This window comes from Dendropsophus ebraccatus, chromosome 1 (assembly GCF_027789765.1).
Source record: "Dendropsophus ebraccatus isolate aDenEbr1 chromosome 1, aDenEbr1.pat, whole genome shotgun sequence".
NCBI classification, from domain to species: domain Eukaryota; kingdom Metazoa; phylum Chordata; class Amphibia; order Anura; family Hylidae; genus Dendropsophus; species Dendropsophus ebraccatus.
The window spans coordinates 224,921,602-224,941,123 of NC_091454.1; the positions used below are offsets into that span (position 1 = coordinate 224,921,602).

Genomic DNA, 19,522 nt, shown 5'->3' on the forward strand with positions numbered 1-19,522 from the left:
CTTAGGGACAGCCCTATGAAACTCCTAAAGTGGGCCGGAGAGAGCCCTGACCTGACCCCAAAGGAATATCTCTGGAAAGTCCCCAGGTGTACAAACCTTGAGGTCTTACAAAGATTCTAACATTCCGTATTCACATTATTATGGGGCATTGAGGGCAGAATAATGGGGAAATTTACTTATTAAAAAAAAAAATCAATCATCTCTCTATCTATCTCTTTCATATCTATCTCTCTCATATCTATCCATCCATCTATCTTTACTAAACATCTGTTGGCTGATATGTCATTGGTAAAGCTTGGAAAATAAACCATTTGGATTTTTTTCACTTTCCTAACTAGAAAATCCTAACAAATTCCAAAACATTGTCACATTTACATGTTTTTTAATCTTCCATTTTGTGGACAATATAGCCACACGTTGAATCCAGCCACACCTCAAATCTACCAGCTCCACATTCCCGCATCGTACAATGATTTCACATGATTTTCCATCTAAGAGTTTACGGAACCAGAGCTTTGTCACTGAATTTTGGCTCCTTGGATTTCAAGGTATCAACAAACTGAACATCCCCCTTTTTTTCCTGTTTTTGACCATTTACATCAGTATTTTATGTGGTAACATTCTAATCATTGCCGTCATCATGGTGTCACCCAACCTCAGGCCTCCCATGTACTTCTTCTTGGCCCATCTCTCATGGTCAGATATTTTCCTCACCTCCATCATCATTCCAACCATATTATCGACCCTACTAAAAAACGGAGACAAAATAACGTTGTCGGGGTGTATCACTCAGCTTTATCTGTTTGGTTCATCAACAATCACAGAGTGTTTTCTCCTCACGGTGATGTCCTACGATAGATACCTGGCTATATGTCATCCTCTCCGGTACATTACCATAATGGACCAGAAGCATAGAGTTCTCCTGGTGACCTGTTCTTGGGCTTCTGCTTTTCTTCTTACTTTGACAACAGTCAGTCAGATGTGGCAACTTCAGTTTTGCGGCCCCAATGTCATTGACCATTTCCTTTGTGACCCCACCCCACTGATGGCTCTTTCCTGCTCAGATACCTCCTCGATTGAACTTCAGAACCTTGTCTTGGGTGTGCCGGTGACTCTCTTCCCACTTAGCTTCATTGTTGTTACTTATATTTACATCTTCATCACCATCATGAAGATCTCCTCATCTACTGGGAGACAAAAAGCCTTCTCCACCTGCAGCTCCCACCTGGTGGTGGTGTGCATGTATTACCTGACACTGGTTACACTTTACGTCATTCCATCGAAAGGTCTTTCCAATAATCTGGCCAAAGTCCAATCATTGCTGTACACTGTGGTGACCCCTTTGTTTAACCCCATCATATACAGCCTAAGGAATCATGAGATCAGGGCGGAGCTTAAAAGATTGATATATAGAAATAGGCAACAAAGAGACAAATTCTCTAGAGCGCTGATGCACTGAACCTATAACACAATATCTCATAATACTAATCACAACTACTCATATACTATTGCCAAATTCTACTGTACCTCCATGTTTTTGTAACGTAAAATAAATTGTTCTAGAGGAAAATGGCTGATAATTTTGCACACTGATAATGGCTGATATGATAATTTTGGAGATGTAGTGTGAGCGAATTGTTTGTGCACAGAAGTGTATGGGATTGTACAGATTGCACTATGGGTCCACAGTAGAGGAAACTGTCCTAATAATAGAAGATACAGAGAGATCCCGTATGGGACTGTAGTTTTCTATAGGACCCAGTATACAGTCATGTGCTGTGATAATGAAGAATTTTTGTTCCGAACAGGACTTCTCTCAAGCTGCACCTTTTTCCCTGGAACCATCTCAGACAGAGACATAGACAGAGACTTCCTACTCCAAGGGCCAAGGTGGTTCCACAAAAATCAACATTAACCTAGAAAGTAGTTAAAAAAAAAAAAAAAGTGACAACAATATACCATACTATACTGGAAGGAAGAAGTTCTCCTGAGTCTCCAGGTTTTCACCAGGTAAAGTCATCGAGTCTGAGCGCACAGGGTCATATAACAGTGTATGACCTCACTATGGACCTGTAGGAACCATTGAAAGCGGATGGTACTTCCATAAGGCTTGCCTCCCTGCGGCACTGACTTAGGGAAGTATTTTTCCCTAAAGTTGATGTTTCTAGGAGCCGGAGTACTTGAGTACGGAGCCAACTACTTTCGGACCCATTCTCAATCAGCTATTCATTGTCAACACTTTTCTTCTGGAAAACCTCCTTTATGCAAATGTAGCACTTCGATACCTGTGACCTGATGGGCTCTTGTGCGCCGATTCCGCTGGTTTGGTCCAATTTTTTAAACAACCACCCGGATCTGTGCCCCTTTCTATACATGTCAGTGAGGTTGCTTGGTGCACTGGAGGTGGGCCCATAGCCCTCAGTGCCCCAATATCTCCTCCACTGGGTGACGTGCCACGTTCGGAATCATGTCCGGCCCCGGCCTGGCTCAGCCTCAGCTCGTCACCCAGGGCAGGAGAGATGGACGCCTCCATTCACAGGGCTTGAGCTGCACCTGTTCCCAAAACTCTCTTCCTTGAGCTCCATCATACTCTGTCATTTTCTTTACTGCGATTTGTGAGCATTTCTTTCCGTAACTATATGAAAACTCTAAATTCATCTTTAACAAATTCCCAAGATGTGTTATTCAGAACAAATTGAACGATTCTGAATTTTATCACCATCAAATGCAGAAATGTTAGGTCGCTTCTTATGTTGCCGCTTTAGAAGGCTTCTCAGAAGGTATAGAAGGTGTCTTAACATAATTATTTCCTGTTTTTTTGTGCAAGAGCTTACACGTAGTAAGGTTGGAAATACTGGAAACTCCTGGTTGTATCGTCTATTCCTGTAAATTCTAAGTAAATTGATGTTGATGAAACGTGTAAAATGACGACCTGGGTTCCTGTTCTGAAGCTTCCTGGTGTATACATCCTTGTATCTCCCTATATCCTAGTTCTCTACTACTCTGGGTTTGTTCATAAGTAATAAATCTGTGGTTAAGGATTAGTTACATTGTACCTGTCATTAGGAATCTTCACCCAATCATCTGTCAGCGGAAGATCAGATACGACCACACTGGGGGAGTCCCGTGTACGAGCCCTATTCTGATTCAATGCGGCTCATGAGCGGAACTCACCCGGTGTTTATAGCTGGTATACTCGGCTAGAGAGCCCCAATATGGAGCCCCAATTTAGGGCATAGGGCACCTGCCGTCAGCCTGGGTCTTGTGATGCCACAGCCTCATTACAGTCTAGGGGTTGAGGAGTCCCTATAGGTTTCCCTGTTCCTATAGGGCTGTGATGGCCGCGCTGTGTAACATAATGTAGGTGGTGCATAAGGAATAATAGATACAAGAGAACTTAAAGCGACTCCGTACCCACAATCTGTCCCCCCCCCAAACCACTTGTACCTTTGCATAGCTGCTTTTAATCCAAGATCTGTCCAGGGGTCCGTTTGGCAGGTGATGCAGTTATTGTCATAAAAACAACTTTTAATCCAGCAGCGCTGTGTCTAACGGCCGGTGCTTACATTTGTATATGTATTAGGCTGGCACCACCTCTCTGTCCTTCCTCCCCACCCTCCTCATCATTAGGAATGCTCCAGCCAGATTGCTTCCTATTCCCCACCTGTGTGTATAATGAAAATGGGCTGGATCGTTAATACACCTGTGCAAAGCTCAAACAGCAGTAAATGTTCCTGGATCATTCCTAATGATGAGGAGGGTGGGGAGGAAGGACAGAGAGGTGGTGCCAGCCTAATGCATATACAAATGTAAGCCCCAGCCGTTAGATACAGCACTACCGGATTAAAAGTTGTTTTTAGGACAATAACTGCATCACCTGCCGAACGGACCCCAGGACAGATCTTGGATTAAAAGCAGCTATCCGAAGGTACAAGTGGTTTGGGGGGGTCAGATTGTTGGTACAGAGTCGCTTTAAAAAGTGACCTCTTCTTCTTTACATTTCTTATATAAAGTCATCTGGTGTTCCTATATAGACAATCCAGGAATTCTCAAATGGACAGAGGGGAAAAGGATCATGGTAATATTAGGCTGATGTGTTATATGGGGTCACGGGGTCTCTCCTGCTCAGACTCCAGATCCATGTTATAACAATCCTGACCCATCTCTTCTTCAAAGCGGCTTCTGATGTTTAATTGTTTTATAATAATAATAATAATAATAATAATAATAATAATAATAATAATCTATTTTCCGGCGTATAAGACAATCCCCAATTTTTCCAGGTAAAATACAGAGTTTGGTATATACTCGCCGTATAAGCCTACCCCTCTTCCAACACACACCAAATAAAAATGAATTAAAAACATCAGACAGCAGCAAGATCTGGGAGGCAGAGAACGAGGTACAGTAATGCCGGTAGGATACAATGGCGGCCAGACCATGGAAAGAGGCGAGTATTTCTGGGCACACTTTACCGTAACTCTTTTTCATACCCCGGACGCCTGCAGCTTTCTCTGCCCTTCATCTAGTTGCTGCATATAGCGAGAATGCGGACGTTTTTGAGCTCCCCCACCATTTGCTGCAACCACAGATTTTCCAATCCGATTCCGTCGTTTTTCAGCACCCGACCTACTGTATAAAAGGACAACCGGCGTATAAGACGACCCCTGACTTCTGAGAAGATTTTCCTGGGTTAAAAAGTCTTATATGCAGGAAAATACTGTAATAATAATACTAATAAAATATTACTACTACTAATACTAAAAGTAATAATACTAATAATAATAATAATAATAATAATAATAATAATAATATACTGTTGTAATATAATTGTAATATAACAATAAATCAAAATACCTTTCTGCTGACACTTTCAAGGATAATAATAATAATAATAATAATAATAATAATAATAATAATAATAATAGTAGAATGGTCTCAGTCGTCCCCGGCAACCAATCAGATTCCATTTTTCATTTTCCAAAGAATCTGTGAGGAATGAGAGGTGGAATCTGATTGGTTGCTAGGGACGACTGAGACAATTCTACTTTACACCAGTTTGATAAATCTCCCCCTAGTGTTTAATATTTTTGTCTACATTATAATTATTACTAAAATTTCTATCATAAAAATACAGATCAGAGGCTTCCCGTATGATAGAGCAGTATGAGGGCACAGCAGTATATAGGTGCCATTGCTGAGGATACAGCAGTATATAGGTGCCATTGCTGAGGATACAGCAGTATATAGGTGCCATTGCTGAGTACACAGCAGTATATAGGTGCCATTGCTGAGGATACAGCAGTATATAGGTGCCATTGCTGAGGATACAGCAGTATATAGGTGCCATTGCTGAGGATACAGCAGTATATAGGTGCCATTGCTGAGGATACAGCAGTATATAGGTGCCATTGCTGAGGATACAGCAGTATATAGGTGCCATTGCTGAGTACACAGCAGTATATAGGTGCCATTGCTAAGGATACAGCAGTATATAGGTGCCATTGCTGAGGATACAGCAGTATATAGGTGCCATTGCTGAGGATACAGCAGTATATAGGTGCCATTGCTGAGGATACAGCAGTATATAGGTGCCATTGCTGAGGATACAGCAGTATATAGGTGCCATTGCTGAGGATACAGCAGTATATAGGTGCCATTGCTGAGTACACAGCAGTATATAGGTGCCATTGCTGAGGATACAGCAGTATATAGGTGCCATTGCTGAGTACACAGCAGTATATAGGTACCATTGCTGAGGATACAGACATTCCTATGAGCGTGTACGGACTCGGCCTCCTCCCGGTGATGGAATTTGGCTGAGCGCCCGGGGGGATTTCTTGCGTGGTTCCTCAGCCCATCATTACGGTTGGCTTCCCGCCAGCTCTTCGGGGCCGAGGATCTCGCTGCTGCTCCCACTCACTCCCAGGTAGTTTTCTTACCTTTCCTGAATAAGACAAAGCATCTCACCGAGCCGGCTGTCCTCTAATCTCTGGATATCCGACCCTAATCCGGCTGATCCGGCCTCCATACTCCATCCACAGGATTCTGGGTAAAGAGACAGGACGGAGCGCGGCCGCAGCTCCACTACTAGTGAGTACAATGGGATGAGCAGCGGATTCATTTTCTTTAAAATCAACTGGTGCCAGAAAGCGCCAAAGATCCGTAATTTACCTCTATTAAAAAATCTCCAGTCTTCCAGTATCAGCTGCTGTATGTCCTGCAGGAAGTGGTGTATTCTCTCCAGTCTGACACAGTGCTCTCTGCTGCCACCTCTGTCCATATCAGGAACTGTCCAGAGCAGCAGCAAATCCCCATAGAAAACCTCTCCTGTTTTGGACAGTTCCTGACATGGACAGAGGTGGCAGCAGAGAGCACTGTGTCAGACTGGGAAACAATACACCACTTCCTGCAGGACATACAGCAGCTGATAAGTACTGGAAGACTGGAGATTTTATAAATACAAGTAATTTACATTATTTGTACTAAGAGAGATATCACTGTGTTATCTGTGGTGTTACATAGGACTGCACGTCACATCTGCTACATTATTTGTGGTGTTACATAGGACTTCAGGTCCCATCTGCTACATTATCTCTGGTGTTACATAGGACTGCAGGTGACATCTACTACATTATCAGTGGTGCTACATAGGACTGCACGTCACATCTGCTACATTATTTGTGGTGTTACATAGGACTTCAGGTCCCATCTGCTACATTATCTGTGCTGTTACATAGGACTGCAGGTCACATCTGCTACATTATCTGTGGGGTTACATAGGACTGCAGGTGACATCTACAAAATAATCAGTGGTGCTACATAGGACTGCAGGTCACATCTACTACATTATCTGTGGTGTTACATAGGACTGCAGGTGACATCTGCTACGTTATCTGTGGTGTTACATAGGACTGCAGGTGACATCTACTACATTATCTGTGGTGTTACATAGGACTGCAGGTGACATCTGCTACGTTATCTGTGGTGTTACATAGGACTGCAGGTCACATCTACATTATCTGTGGTGCCACATAGGACTGCAGGTGACATCTACTACAATATCTGTGGTGTTACATAGGACTGCAGGTGACATCTACTACATTATCTGTGGTGTTACATAGGACTGCAGGTGACATCTACTACATTATCTGTGGTGTTACATAGGACTGCAGGTGACATCTGCTACGTTATCTGTGGTGTTACATAGGACTGCAGGTCACATCTACATTATCAGTGGTGCTACATAGGACTGCGGGTCACATCTGATACATTTACTGTATTGTTACATAGGACTGCAGGTGACATCTACTACATTATCAGTGGTGCTACATAGGACTGCAGGTCGCATCTGCTACATTATTTGTGGTGTTACATAGGACTTCAGGTCCCATCTGCTACATTATCTCTGGTGTTACATAGGACTGCAGGTGACATCTACTACATTATCTGTGGTGTTACATAGGACTGCAGGTGACATCTACTTCATTATCTGTGGTGTTACATAGGACTGCAGGTGACATCTACTACATTATTTGTGGTGTTACATAGGACTTCAGGTCCCATCTGCTACATTATCTCTGGTGTTACATAGGACTGCAGGTGACATCTACTACATTATCTGTGGTGTTACATAGGACTGCAGGTGACATCTACTTCATTATCTGTGGTGTTACATAGGACTGCAGGTGACATCTACTACATTATCTGTGGTGTTACATAGGACTGCAGGTGACATCTACTACATTATCTGTGGTGTAACATAGGACTGCAGGTGACATTTGCTACGTTATCTGTGGTGTTACATAGGACTGCAGGTCACATCTATATTATCAGTGGTGCTACATAGGACTGCAGGTCACATCTGATACATTTACTGTATTGTTACATAGGACTGCAGGTGACATCTACTACATTATCAGTGTTTACATAGGACTGCAGGTCGCATCTGCTACATTTATCTGTGGTGTTACATAGGACTGCAGGTGACATCTGCTACGTTATCTGTGGTGTTACATAGGACTGCAGGTGACATCTACTACATTATCAGTGGTGTTACATAGGACTTCAGGTCACATCTACTATGTTTTCTACTCCATTATCTTTGGTGTTACATATGACTGCAGGTGACATCTACTACATTATCAGTGGGGTTACATAGGACTGCAGCTCACATCTACTACATTATCTGATGTGTTACATAGGACTGCAGGTCACATCTACTACATTATCTGTGGTTACATAGGACTGCAGGTGACATCTGCTACGTTATCTGTGGTGTTACATAGGACTGCGGGTCACATCTGATAAATTTACTGTATTGTTACATAAGACTGCAGGTGACATCTACTACATTATCAGTGGTGCTACATAGGACTGCAGGTGACATCTACTTCATTATCTGTGGTGTTACATAGGACTGCAGGTCCCATCTGCTACGTTATCTGTGGTGTTACATAGGACTCCAGGTGACATCTACTACATTATCTGTGGGGTTACATAGGACTGCAGGTGACATCTACTACATTATCTGTGGTGTTACATAGGACTGCAGGTCACATCTACATTATCAGTGGTGCTACATAGGACTGCAGGTCACATCTGATACATTTACTGTATTGTTACATAGGACTGCAGGTGACATCTGCTACATTATCTGTGGTGTTACATAGGACTGCAGGTCGCATCTGCTACATTATCTGTGGTGTTACATAGGACTGCAGGTTACATCTGCTATATTATCAGTGGTGCTACATAGGACTGCAGGTGACATCTACTTCATTATCTGTGGTGTTACATAGGACTGCAGGTGACTTCTACTAAATTATCAGTGGGGTTACATAGGACTGCAGGTCACATCTACTACATTATCAGTGGTGTTACATAGGACTGCAGCTCACATCTAATACATTATCTGTGGTGTTACATAGGACTGCAGGTGACAACTACTACATTATCAGTGGTGCTACATAGGACTGCAGGTGACATCTACCCCATTATCAGTGGGGTTACATAGGACTGCAGCTCACATCTACTACATTATCTGTGGTGCTACATAGGACTGCAGGTCACATCTACTTCATTATCTGTGGTGTTACATAGGACTGCAGGTGACATCTACTACATTATCAGTGGTGTTACATAGGACTGCAGGTGACATCTACCCCATTATCAGTGGGGTTACATAGGACTGCAGCTCACATCTCCTACATTATCTGTGGTGTTACATAGGACTGCAGGTGACATCTACTACATTATCAGTGGTGCTACATAGGACTGCAGGTGACATCTGCTACATTATCTGTGGCTACATAGGACTGCAGGTGACATCTACTACATTATCTGTGGTGTTACATAGGACTGCAGGTGACATCTACTACATTATCAGTGGTGCTACATAGGACTGCAGGTGACATCTGCTACATTATCTGTGGCTACATAGGACTGCAGGTGACATCTACTACATTATCAGTGGTGTTACATAGGACTGCAGGTGACATCTACCCTATTATCAGTGGGGTTACATAGGACTGCAGGTCACATCTACTATGTTTTCTACTCCATTATCTTTGGTGTTACATAGGACTGCAGATCACATCTGCTTCATTATCTGTGGTGTTACATAGGACTGCAGGTCACATCTACTACATTATCAGTGGTTACATAGGACTGCAGGTGACATCTACTACATTATCTGTGGTGTTACATAGGACTGCAGGTGACATCTACCCCATTATCAGTGGGGTTACATAGGACTGCAGGTCACATCTGCTACATTATCTGTGGTGTTACATAGGACTGCAGGTGACATCTACTCCATTATCTGTGGTTACATAGGACTGCAGGTGACATCTACTACATTATCTGTGGTGTTACATAGGACTGCAGGTGACATCTACTACATTATCAGTGGTGTTACATAGGACTGCAGGTGACATCTACCCTATTATCAGTGGGGTTACATAGGACTGCAGGTCGCATCTGCTACATTATCAGTGGGGTTACATAGGACTGCAGCTCACATCTACTACATTATCTGTGGTGTTACATAGGACTGCAGGTGACATCTACTACATTATCAGTGGTGCTACATAGGACTGCAGGTGACATCTGCTACATTATCTGTGGCTACATAGGACTGCAGGTGACATCTACTACATTATCAGTGGTGTTACATAGGACTGCAGGTGACATCTACCCTATTATCAGTGGGGTTACATAGGACTGCAGGTCACATCTACTATGTTTTCTACTCCATTATCTTTGGTGTTACATAGGACTGCAGATCACATCTGCTTCATTATCTGTGGTGTTACATAGGACTGCAGGTCACATCTACTACATTATCAGTGGTTACATAGGACTGCAGGTGACATCTGCTACATTATCTGTGGTGTTACATAGGACTGCAGGTCACATCTACTTCATTATCTGTGGTGTTACATAGGACTGCAGGTGACATCTACTACATTATCAGTGGTGTTACATAGGACTGCAGGTGACATCTACCCCATTATCAGTGGGGTTACATAGGACTGCAGGTCACATCTACTACATTATCTGTGGTGTTACATAGGACTGCAGGTGACATCTACTACATTATCAGTGGTGTTACATAGGACTGCAGGTGACATCTACCCCATTATCAGTGGGGTTACATAGGACTGCAGCTCACATCTACTACATTATCTGTGGTGCTACATAGGACTGCAGGTCACATCTACTTCATTATCTGTGGTGTTACATAGGACTGCAGGTGACATCTACTACATTATCAGTGGTGTTACATAGGACTGCAGGTGACATCTACCCCATTATCAGTGGGGTTACATAGGACTGCAGCTCACATCTACTACATTATCTGTGGTGTTACATAGGACTGCAGGTGACATCTACTACATTATCAGTGGTGCTACATAGGACTGCAGGTGACATCTGCTACATTATCTGTGGCTACATAGGACTGCAGGTGACATCTACTACATTATCAGTGGTGTTACATAGGACTGCAGGTGACATCTACCCTATTATCAGTGGGGTTACATAGGACTGCAGGTCACATCTACTATGTTTTCTACTCCATTATCTTTGGTGTTACATAGGACTGCAGATCACATCTGCTTCATTATCTGTGGTGTTACATAGGACTGCAGGTGACATCTACTACATTATCAGTGGTTACATAGGACTGCAGGTGACATCTACTACATTATCTGTGGTGTTACATAGGACTGCAGGTGACATCTACCCCATTATCAGTGGGGTTACATAGGACTGCAGGTCACATCTGCTACATTATCTGTGGTGTTACATAGGACTGCAGGTGACATCTACTCCATTATCTGTGGTTACATAGGACTGCAGGTGACATCTACTCCATTATCTGTGGTTACATAGGACTGCAGGTGACATCTACTACATTATCAGTGGTTACATAGGACTGCAGGTGACATCTACTACATTATCAGTGGTTACATAGGACTGCAGGTCCCACCTGCTACATACATTACCTGTAGTTGGAGTCTCTGATGCAGCAGACAGGTAACTCCCCATCTCCTCCACCTTAATGAGTCACCTGCACATAATGCGGCTCCTTCCTCTCACCCAGGAGGAGGAGGTGATGATGTCATGGTAGTTTCCTCTGATGACATCAGGCCTCCCCTCGCTCAGGGTAAAGCCGCCTCTCCGCCCTCCAGTCTCTGTATATTATTATAGGCTCAGTCTATAGATCAGGCCTTGTATCTCACAGGTGATGTTGTTAGTGGGTCATGTGTTCTGTGTATGGGGGGTCCTCACAGCATGACCTGTTAGGGGGCTGGAATCAGAAAGTCCTCTATAGAAGACACAACATCTGATTTGGTTTATAGGTTGTGCAGATTTTGGCTGTTTTTTTTTGTGGTTGTTGATAGCAATAGAATTGCCAAGAAAACTGCCTGTACCATGCTCTGGAGGCGGAATCCATAGGGGAAGTCTGGGGGCATGTTATGGGGGTGCAGTCCTTGTTACCCCGGCTGGAATATAGGTCATACACAGAGAGGCAGGAAACCAGGGTGTGAAGGTGTGCTGTGTGCTGTGCGCTGTACTGTGCTGTATGCTGTGCGCTGTGCGTTGTATGCTGTGTGCTGTATGCTGTGCGCTGTGCGCTGTGCGCTGTGCGCTGTATGCTGTGTGCTGTGCGCTGTATGCTGTGCGCTGTATGCTGTGCGCTGTATGCTGTGCGCTGTATGCTGTGCGCTGTGCGCTGTGCGCTGTGCGCTGTATGCTGTGTGCTGTGCGCTGTACTGTGCTGTGCGCTGTATGCTGTGCGCTGTATGCTGTGCGCTGTGCGCTGTATGCTGTGTGCTGTGCGCTGTATGCTGTGCGCTGTATGCTGTGCGCTGTATGCTGTGTGCTGTGCGCTGTACTGTGCTGTGCGCTGTATGCTGTGCGCTGTATGCTGTGCGCTGTATGCTGTGCGCTGTGCGCTGTATGCTGTGTGCTGTGCGCTGTATGCTGTGCGCTGTGCGCTGTGCGCTGTATGCTGTGTGCTGTGCGCTGTACTGTGCTGTGCGCTGTATGCTGTGCGCTGTATGCTGTGCGCTGTATGCTGTGCGCTGTGCGCTGTATGCTGTGTGCTGTGCGCTGTATGCTGTGCGCTGTATGCTGTGCGCTGTACGCTGTACTGTGCTGTATGCTGTGCGCTGTGTGCTGTACTGTGCTGTGCGCTGTGTGCTGTGCGCTGTGTGCTGTGCGCTGTGCGCTGTATGCTGTGCGCTGTACTATGCTGTGCGATGTATGCTGTACTATGCTGTATGCTGTGCGATGTATGCTGTGCGCTGTATGCTGTATGCTGTGCGCTGTATGCTGTGCGCTGTACTATGCTGTGCGATGTATGCTGTGCGCTGTATGCTGTGTGCTGTATGCTGTGCGCTGTACTATGCTGTGCGATGTATGCTGTATGCTGTGTGCTGTGCGCTGTATGCTGTGCGCTGTGCGCTGTGTGCTGTGCGCTGTATGCTGTGCGCTGTGCGCTGTGTGCTGTGCGCTGTGCGCTGTATGCTGTGCGCTGTATGCTGTGCGCTGTATGCTGTGCGCTGTACTGTGCTGTGTGCTGTGCGCTGTGCGCTGTATGCTGTGCGCTGTGTGCTGTACTGTGCTGTGCGCTGTATGCTGTGCGCTGTGTGCTGTACTGTGCTGTGTGCTGTATGCTGTGTGCTGTGCGCTGTGTGCTGTGCGCTGTGCGCAGTATGCTGTGCGCTGTACTATGCTGTGCGATGTATGCTGTACTATGCTGTATGCTGTGCGATGTATGCTGTATGCTGTGCGATGTATGCTGTACTATGCTGTATGCTGTGCGCTGTATGCTGTGTGCTGTATGCTGTGCGCTGTACTATGCTGTGCGATGTATGCTGTATGCTGTGCGCTGTATGCTGTGCGATGTATGGTGTATGCTGTGCGCTGTACTATGCTGTGCGATGTATGCTGTATGCTGTGCGCTGTGCGTTGTATGCTGGTTAAAGGGAGTGTTTTGTATAGATTTTCTTTTACTGATTAAAGGCAGATACTATAAGTTGTTTTATTCTAATCTGTTTCTATTTTCTGATTGCATTTTTTTTCTTTTTATTTCACTTTTAGTAAACTTTTATGGGGGCAGCCATATTGCCTGAGATGTTTTTACAGCATTTAAAGTGACTGTACCACCAAGCCCAGGCAGAAGCACTGGAGGCGGGCCGACCCACCCTTAGTGATGAGACTGCCCCTTTAGGTGACCCTGTGCATGGTGACCACATTAGATCTTCTAAGACTCTATTGGAGCCATTGGTTACAGCCGAGCACCATGACACATGACTGTGGTTGGGACCTGGCAAACTGTTCGGGTTCAACAATGTTCTCCGCACCTGAATGCTCAAGGTTTGATTCCCCGTGGCTGTATATGTTGGATGTCGCCTTAGGGCTGCCAAGAAAACATGTATAAAGCCTAAGGCCATGTTCCCACGTGGTAAGATACCAGCTGTGCCGGGTCACAGAACGGGCGGTGTCAGAGAAGATAATCCCGGCCGGTATTGCTGTACTGGCTGGATGATCTTCACTGCCGCTGAATTCAGATGCGGACGCATCCGTGTGCGCCCACAACCGAATTGCCCGCTGCACACAATGGAGCATGCAGCTGGAGCCACAAGCCCCATTGTATGCACTGACAGTTTTTCTGCGGCCGTAGAAAACTGACATGTTGGTTTCTTGCGGCGCCACTAGGAGTGTATACTATGTGTATGTATATATATACTATGTGTATACACTCCGGCCAGGATTCCTTAGAAGGCAGCGCTACGTAAGTTCTGTAGTAATCATGGCCGTTGTTACAATGGCCGTGATTACTACGACACTTATGTAGTGTGACCATAGCCTATGGATGTATCCTTGTTTTCCAGGACTCCCTAGGACGACATCCAACTTCTACAGCCGCAGAGAATCAAACGTTGAGCGTTCGGGAGAGAAGAACGTTGTAAAACCCAAAGAGTTTGACAGGCTCACTCAGCACTAGTTGGGAGCTGTATAACGCTCTGAAGGTTTTGTGTTCTTTGCAGGAATAACTGAGCCAGCGCTGGCGACTGTCCGGGATGTCCGGTAAGCTGCCTTCATCTTGTCTTGAAGAATCATTTCGTGTTGAATGCATGTGGCAACTTCTCACTCTCCAGGCTGTGCCCACACCTGCTATACTAGGACATACAGATGTCGTACCGCACAAGGGGTTGTTTACTTTGGACCTTCCCAAAATCCCCTGCTCTTGCAGACTTGGGGCTGCTATATATTAGGTGGTGGCTCATTGTTCACAAGACGAGCAATTGAAATGTCCATTGGGTTATGTGGTAAGGATCTGGTGCAACCAACGTGTCTACACTAGGTAACCAGGACTTGTGAATGATGCTTTGTATGCGGTATATGTATGTATGCATAGAAGGACTACTAGTATATGTATGTGATATAGTAATCAGCGTGTATGGACCTGGTGCAGGTAACACTAGTGCGGGTGTCGGTAGAGGTGCAGTCTAATCATCTTCTTTATGGGGGATATGTATTTTATTGGGGTGGATTTTGTGGTGTATATATGTATTGCGAGGCATTGTCTGTGTGGTCACGTATAGGTATAGTGTATTGTTCTATTGTTCTTTGACTACCAGTTTATACAGGTGTTTGCCCTGAGGGTCTATAGGTTCATTCCTCCTTATTTTTTTACCACTGTAGATTTAGTGATGATCATTCGTGATTGGCAGATGCCTCCTGGCAACAACAATGGCTGATCCTAGTGAAACGCTTTGCTACTTTCCCTCATCCCTGATATCTAAACGTGTTTGTGTATTTTACAGATGACGAACCTCTTCCCATCCAAACTCAACCTCAAAGACCACGGCAGCCGGCTATCGTCTTCCAGGACACCATCCCTCCTTCCACAGCCATCGTTCCTTCTGAACTGGAAAACCTTACAAAGGTTAGAACGGTCTATAACTTCTGTACGAGCGGCTGGTGTCATACTGGAATATTGAACCTTCTTTTTTATTACAGGTAGAAGAGATTATATATAAAGAAAAAGGTAAAATATTGGTAGAAAGGTATTGATGATCCAAAGTCTGAAGTTAGTGACCGTTTGTTGTAAAGCTGGCCAGACATTTCATCCACATACCCAGGACACTCCACCGAGCTGTACTCGGGCCGACATTTCTGCGCTCAGAAAGGCAAAGGTCCCTATTTGTTTTAATGTCCCGAAAATAGTTGGCTAGGGTCCGTGTTCAAGTTATTTTCCGACCATATACAAGATTAAGCTTGGACTGAAAAACATAACCTGGAAAGCAAGTGATAAAGGCAGGAAAGAGACAAGCGGCACTCACCGGTTTTTGGAATGTGGTTCTCTTTTTATTGACCTGCGGTTAACAATTGCATTGCACGGGAGTGAGACAAGCTGTGAGTGCGGGGCAGCAACGTCCCGTTCTTGCAGCCTTTTCCTCCCGTGTGATGCAGTTGTTAACCGCACATCAATAAAAAGAGAACCACATTCCAAAAAACGGTGAGTGCCGCTGGTCTCATTTCTGCCTTTATTATTGACTATTGATTAAATAATAGCGAGCACCCTATAGTGTGGTTTTGTCCCGATTCAAGGAGAAGCCACTAACGGCAAATGCTTCTACTTCTGTAGCCGATCCAGCACTACCAGGGTATATCAGATGGTTAAATCATGAACGCCCCTTCAAATGTGATTTGCATTGTGAAGTTCAGATTGTAGTTTGAGATTGAAGAAATCTCAAGGGCTATTGGCCCAACTCAAAGAACAAGAGAAGGCATCTAAAGGGGTGTTGTGACCAGAAAATAGGGACAGCTTCATCAGCTTGCGAGGTACGGCAAATTCTAGGGTCACTGAAAGGTGAAGGGCTACTGCTGCTCTGGATATTGTGTTCTGCTCTGACATTAGTCCTCAATCCTATTGTGAATGGTGTATCCTCTATTATCTATGTATAGGTTTACCTATACTGTATATAAAATAGGCCACTATACTATGGCTGTATAAGTTGTGTTCTGCTATTGTTTGACCACACAATGAATTTTCTTTTAGCCTTCCAGACCAGTGATGGGAAAACCCTCTTCTCAATACATCAGGAACCTTCTGAATCCACCCTAAACCTGCTCCTCAGAGATGGTTACAATAATGACATAGTTTGGCTTCATTCGGTCCCAGACGATGGACACTACGGGCATGACGCTTATGTAAGTTTTGTTGTAGAAGACTGATCTGTATCATAGGTAAGAAGCCATAGATATGGAGTAAAGGATTTGTATGGAGAACTTAGGTTATCCAAGGAATGACTTCTTATGAGGCCGTCATGACTCTAGACCAAAACCACTCTTGGCTTCAAGACCCCCAATGAAATACCACCATTACTATCATAGACTCCTAGGTTACTAGCATCACTGGCTAGTCATATAATCCTGGTTGTTTCCTGTAGAACTATCTATAGGTGTAGCCATAGAGGTTGTTGGATTTGCAGCTGCAAATGGGCCTTTGAAACATAAGAAGACATTATTATGAATGGTAGTTGGGGACTTTGTGTTGATCAGAAAAAGCAGTGACCAGAAATCACTATTAAAGGTCCCAATATCCTTCTCTTTTGGTAGATATACTACAGGTCCTACCCCTGGGTCCCTCACCTATCGGGAATTTATAATATATCTTGCGATTATCCCATTTATAACATATCCCATTTATAACATAGAAAACACCATATAACTAAACTCTGTGCAAGGTTTGAGTACAGGACGGTGTATTCTGTCAATAAGAAGACTTATGCCAACGAGTAACCTTAATACCAGCCACTTACCCTGACCCCTTTTTTCTTTTAGTTGCAGATTGTCGCTCCTACTGGGCATCCTCTGGGAAATGTAAAAATTGACTCCATGTCTGGAAACCTAAATATTAGCATTCAGATGACAAAGGACACGTCCACGTTCATCGCGAGTCTCCCAATGTTCCTACATGCACAGAAGAGAACCTCAATAGAAGTGAGTCAATAAATCAATGAACTATACTGCAATGATCTGAGGATACAATGGAGGCATGACGGTATGGAGGGGATGGTTTCATCTCTACTTTTCATCTCTTCTGTAATATACACAAATATGTTCCAGGCGTTCACCAGAATGGATATTGTGTCTACAGAACATATGATAGATCTTAGCTTGTATTCTAAGAACAATTGTCTTGTCCTCTTATTGTCCCTGAGATACTGAGCATGAATGGAGGTCATCAAGTAGCCAAAATTACCAGTGACAAAGAAGGGAAACCTGGCCAGGTCGTCTTCCAATTCTCTATAGACATGGAATCCAGTGCAAAAATCGTAATCCTCGGGGCTTTCCTCTACTTGGTGAGTACACCTGTAGTATACCTGGTCAGAATCCAATATTAGCTCTGAAGAGAAGAATACTTGACACTCCTGGCTCAGACAGTACCGGCTACTTGGAGGGTGCATCGCTAGGTCAAAACGAAGAAAAAGAGGTGAAGGTGCCCCTACACCTTATACTAAAGTCTGCTGAACTTGCTGTCTTCAGTGAGTTTGGCCGACAGCAAGAAGTATTTGGTAGCCTCCCAACTATCAACAAACCAATGATGTTGGTGGAGAGATAAGCCAACATAGGGAACCCCCTTATCTGTACATAGGGAACACATGAACATTAGGTTGTGCCTGGCATTTATGTCTATGGGGTAGCTGGGAGACGTAACTAGCGGCCAATTGATGCAGACCACGCAACTGCTATAGGGGCTGGTAAAACATGGTCTACCTCCATAGTACTATGTACACCGCTGCTACTGGGCAGCATGCACATACTTACATGGCCCGGCCAGGGAGCTGGGAGAACACAGGGACGCTGGGGGACTGTGCCGGGCTGGGTGAGTATGTGGTAGTGGTATGGGCGCTGATGTGAGCTGGAGGAAGGAGGCATACAGGATTTATGGGGCTCTGTACAGGTTTTTTCTTTCCCTATGGGACCCTATGAATCCTAGCTATGCCCCTGGTCACATGGTCATTGTTCATACTTTTCCAGGTTTGACTTCATAAAACACCTCCACCTTTATATTTTGTATTCTAGAACTTTCACCTTCATGAAATCTTAAGAACTGAAAATTTTTCTTCAAATTTCCAAGATTTATGGATTATAGACTGCATGGACTGGGAGAACAGAACGGACTCCAGCAGCCGACTGTGTGATAATCGGGGGGGTGGCGAAGTCCATAGCTCCAGTACCGGGGAGAGCTGCTGCAGGAGATGTGGTGCTGGATGCCGGGACTGTCTGTGCTGCTGTCTGGACTGTTTAGTCTGCTGCGCTGAATGCTGCCAATGCTGCTTATGTTTCTTCATGTGCCTACAGTGTGTTTTGTAACCTTTACTTGAAATATATGTATATAGCTTCCATAACATTGTTGTGCTTCTATGTCCTTGGGGGATTGGGGGGTTCAGTGTTCTTCATCTGGGCCCTGGCTGAAATTTTGGAGATTTGGGGGAGGATGATGGTGTTTTTTTTTTTTTTTTCTTTTTTCTGTGGTGTTTGTTTTGTCACAACAATTGGTGAATCAGGGTTTCAGGCTTGGAGGTGAGCGCCTTTTATATATCTCACCCATTGCTCGATTACGTATTATGCTAAAAATGTGTAAAGCATCCCTAGCTTACTGTCTGCACTGTAGTTTTTAGAGTAACTATGTACTAATAGTACAGGCAGCTGTCCCTACTCCTTGTATAATGCACTATGCTAATAATACAGGCAGCTGTCCCTACTCCTTGTATAATGCACTATGCTAATAGTACAGGCAGCTGTCCCTACTCCTTGTATAACACACTATGCTAATAGTACAGGCAGCTGTCCCTACTCCTTGTATAATGCACTATGCTAATAGTACAGTGTAACACCTGGAGTAGTGGATCCACTGGACCGTCACCAGCGATGGCACTAACCTCCCCAGGGAGCGGAGTCTAAGGGGCCACTGGTTTTCACCAGAGCCCGC

The 19,522-nt window shown here is 44.6% G+C and overlaps 2 protein-coding genes across 3 annotated transcripts; both read left to right on the forward strand.

The window, feature by feature from the left end:
• The first annotated feature begins 469 nt into the window (after positions 1–469).
• Positions 470–1,459, forward strand: LOC138785276 (olfactory receptor 11A1-like). Its single transcript, XM_069961075.1, has one exon. It carries the CDS (start codon positions 470–472, stop codon positions 1,457–1,459), a length of 990 nt encoding a protein of 329 aa, XP_069817176.1.
• Positions 1,460–5,942: 4,483 nt separating this feature from the next.
• LOC138767945 (uncharacterized) lies at positions 5,943–18,926 on the forward strand. 2 transcript variants are annotated; one of them, XM_069945893.1, is made up of 8 exons: positions 5,943–6,093; positions 14,565–14,604; positions 15,345–15,466; positions 15,541–15,568; positions 16,583–16,734; positions 17,368–17,526; positions 17,748–17,888; positions 18,613–18,926. In XM_069945893.1, the coding sequence occupies exons 2-8, from the start codon at positions 14,598–14,600 to the stop codon at positions 18,901–18,903; spliced, it is 900 nt and encodes a 299-aa protein (XP_069801994.1). In that variant the 5' UTR covers positions 5,943–6,093; positions 14,565–14,597; the 3' UTR covers positions 18,904–18,926. The 2 variants fall into 2 exon arrangements, with proteins under 2 accessions (XP_069801994.1, XP_069802078.1); XM_069945977.1 differs by having other exon boundaries at positions 18,668–18,782.
• Positions 18,927–19,522: the final 596 nt, after the last annotated feature.

Coding starts and splice junctions, on each gene's coding strand:
- LOC138785276 (XM_069961075.1), top strand. CDS start 470: ATGATTTCACATGATTTTCCATCTAAGAGTTTACGGAACCAGAGCTTT.
- LOC138767945 (XM_069945893.1), top strand. Junction 15,569..16,582: donor GATTATATATAAAGAAAAAG/GTAAAATATTGG, acceptor ATTTTCTTTTAG/CCTTCCAGACCAGTGATGGG. Junction 17,527..17,747: donor AGAAGAGAACCTCAATAGAA/GTGAGTCAATAA, acceptor ATTGTCCCTGAG/ATACTGAGCATGAATGGAGG.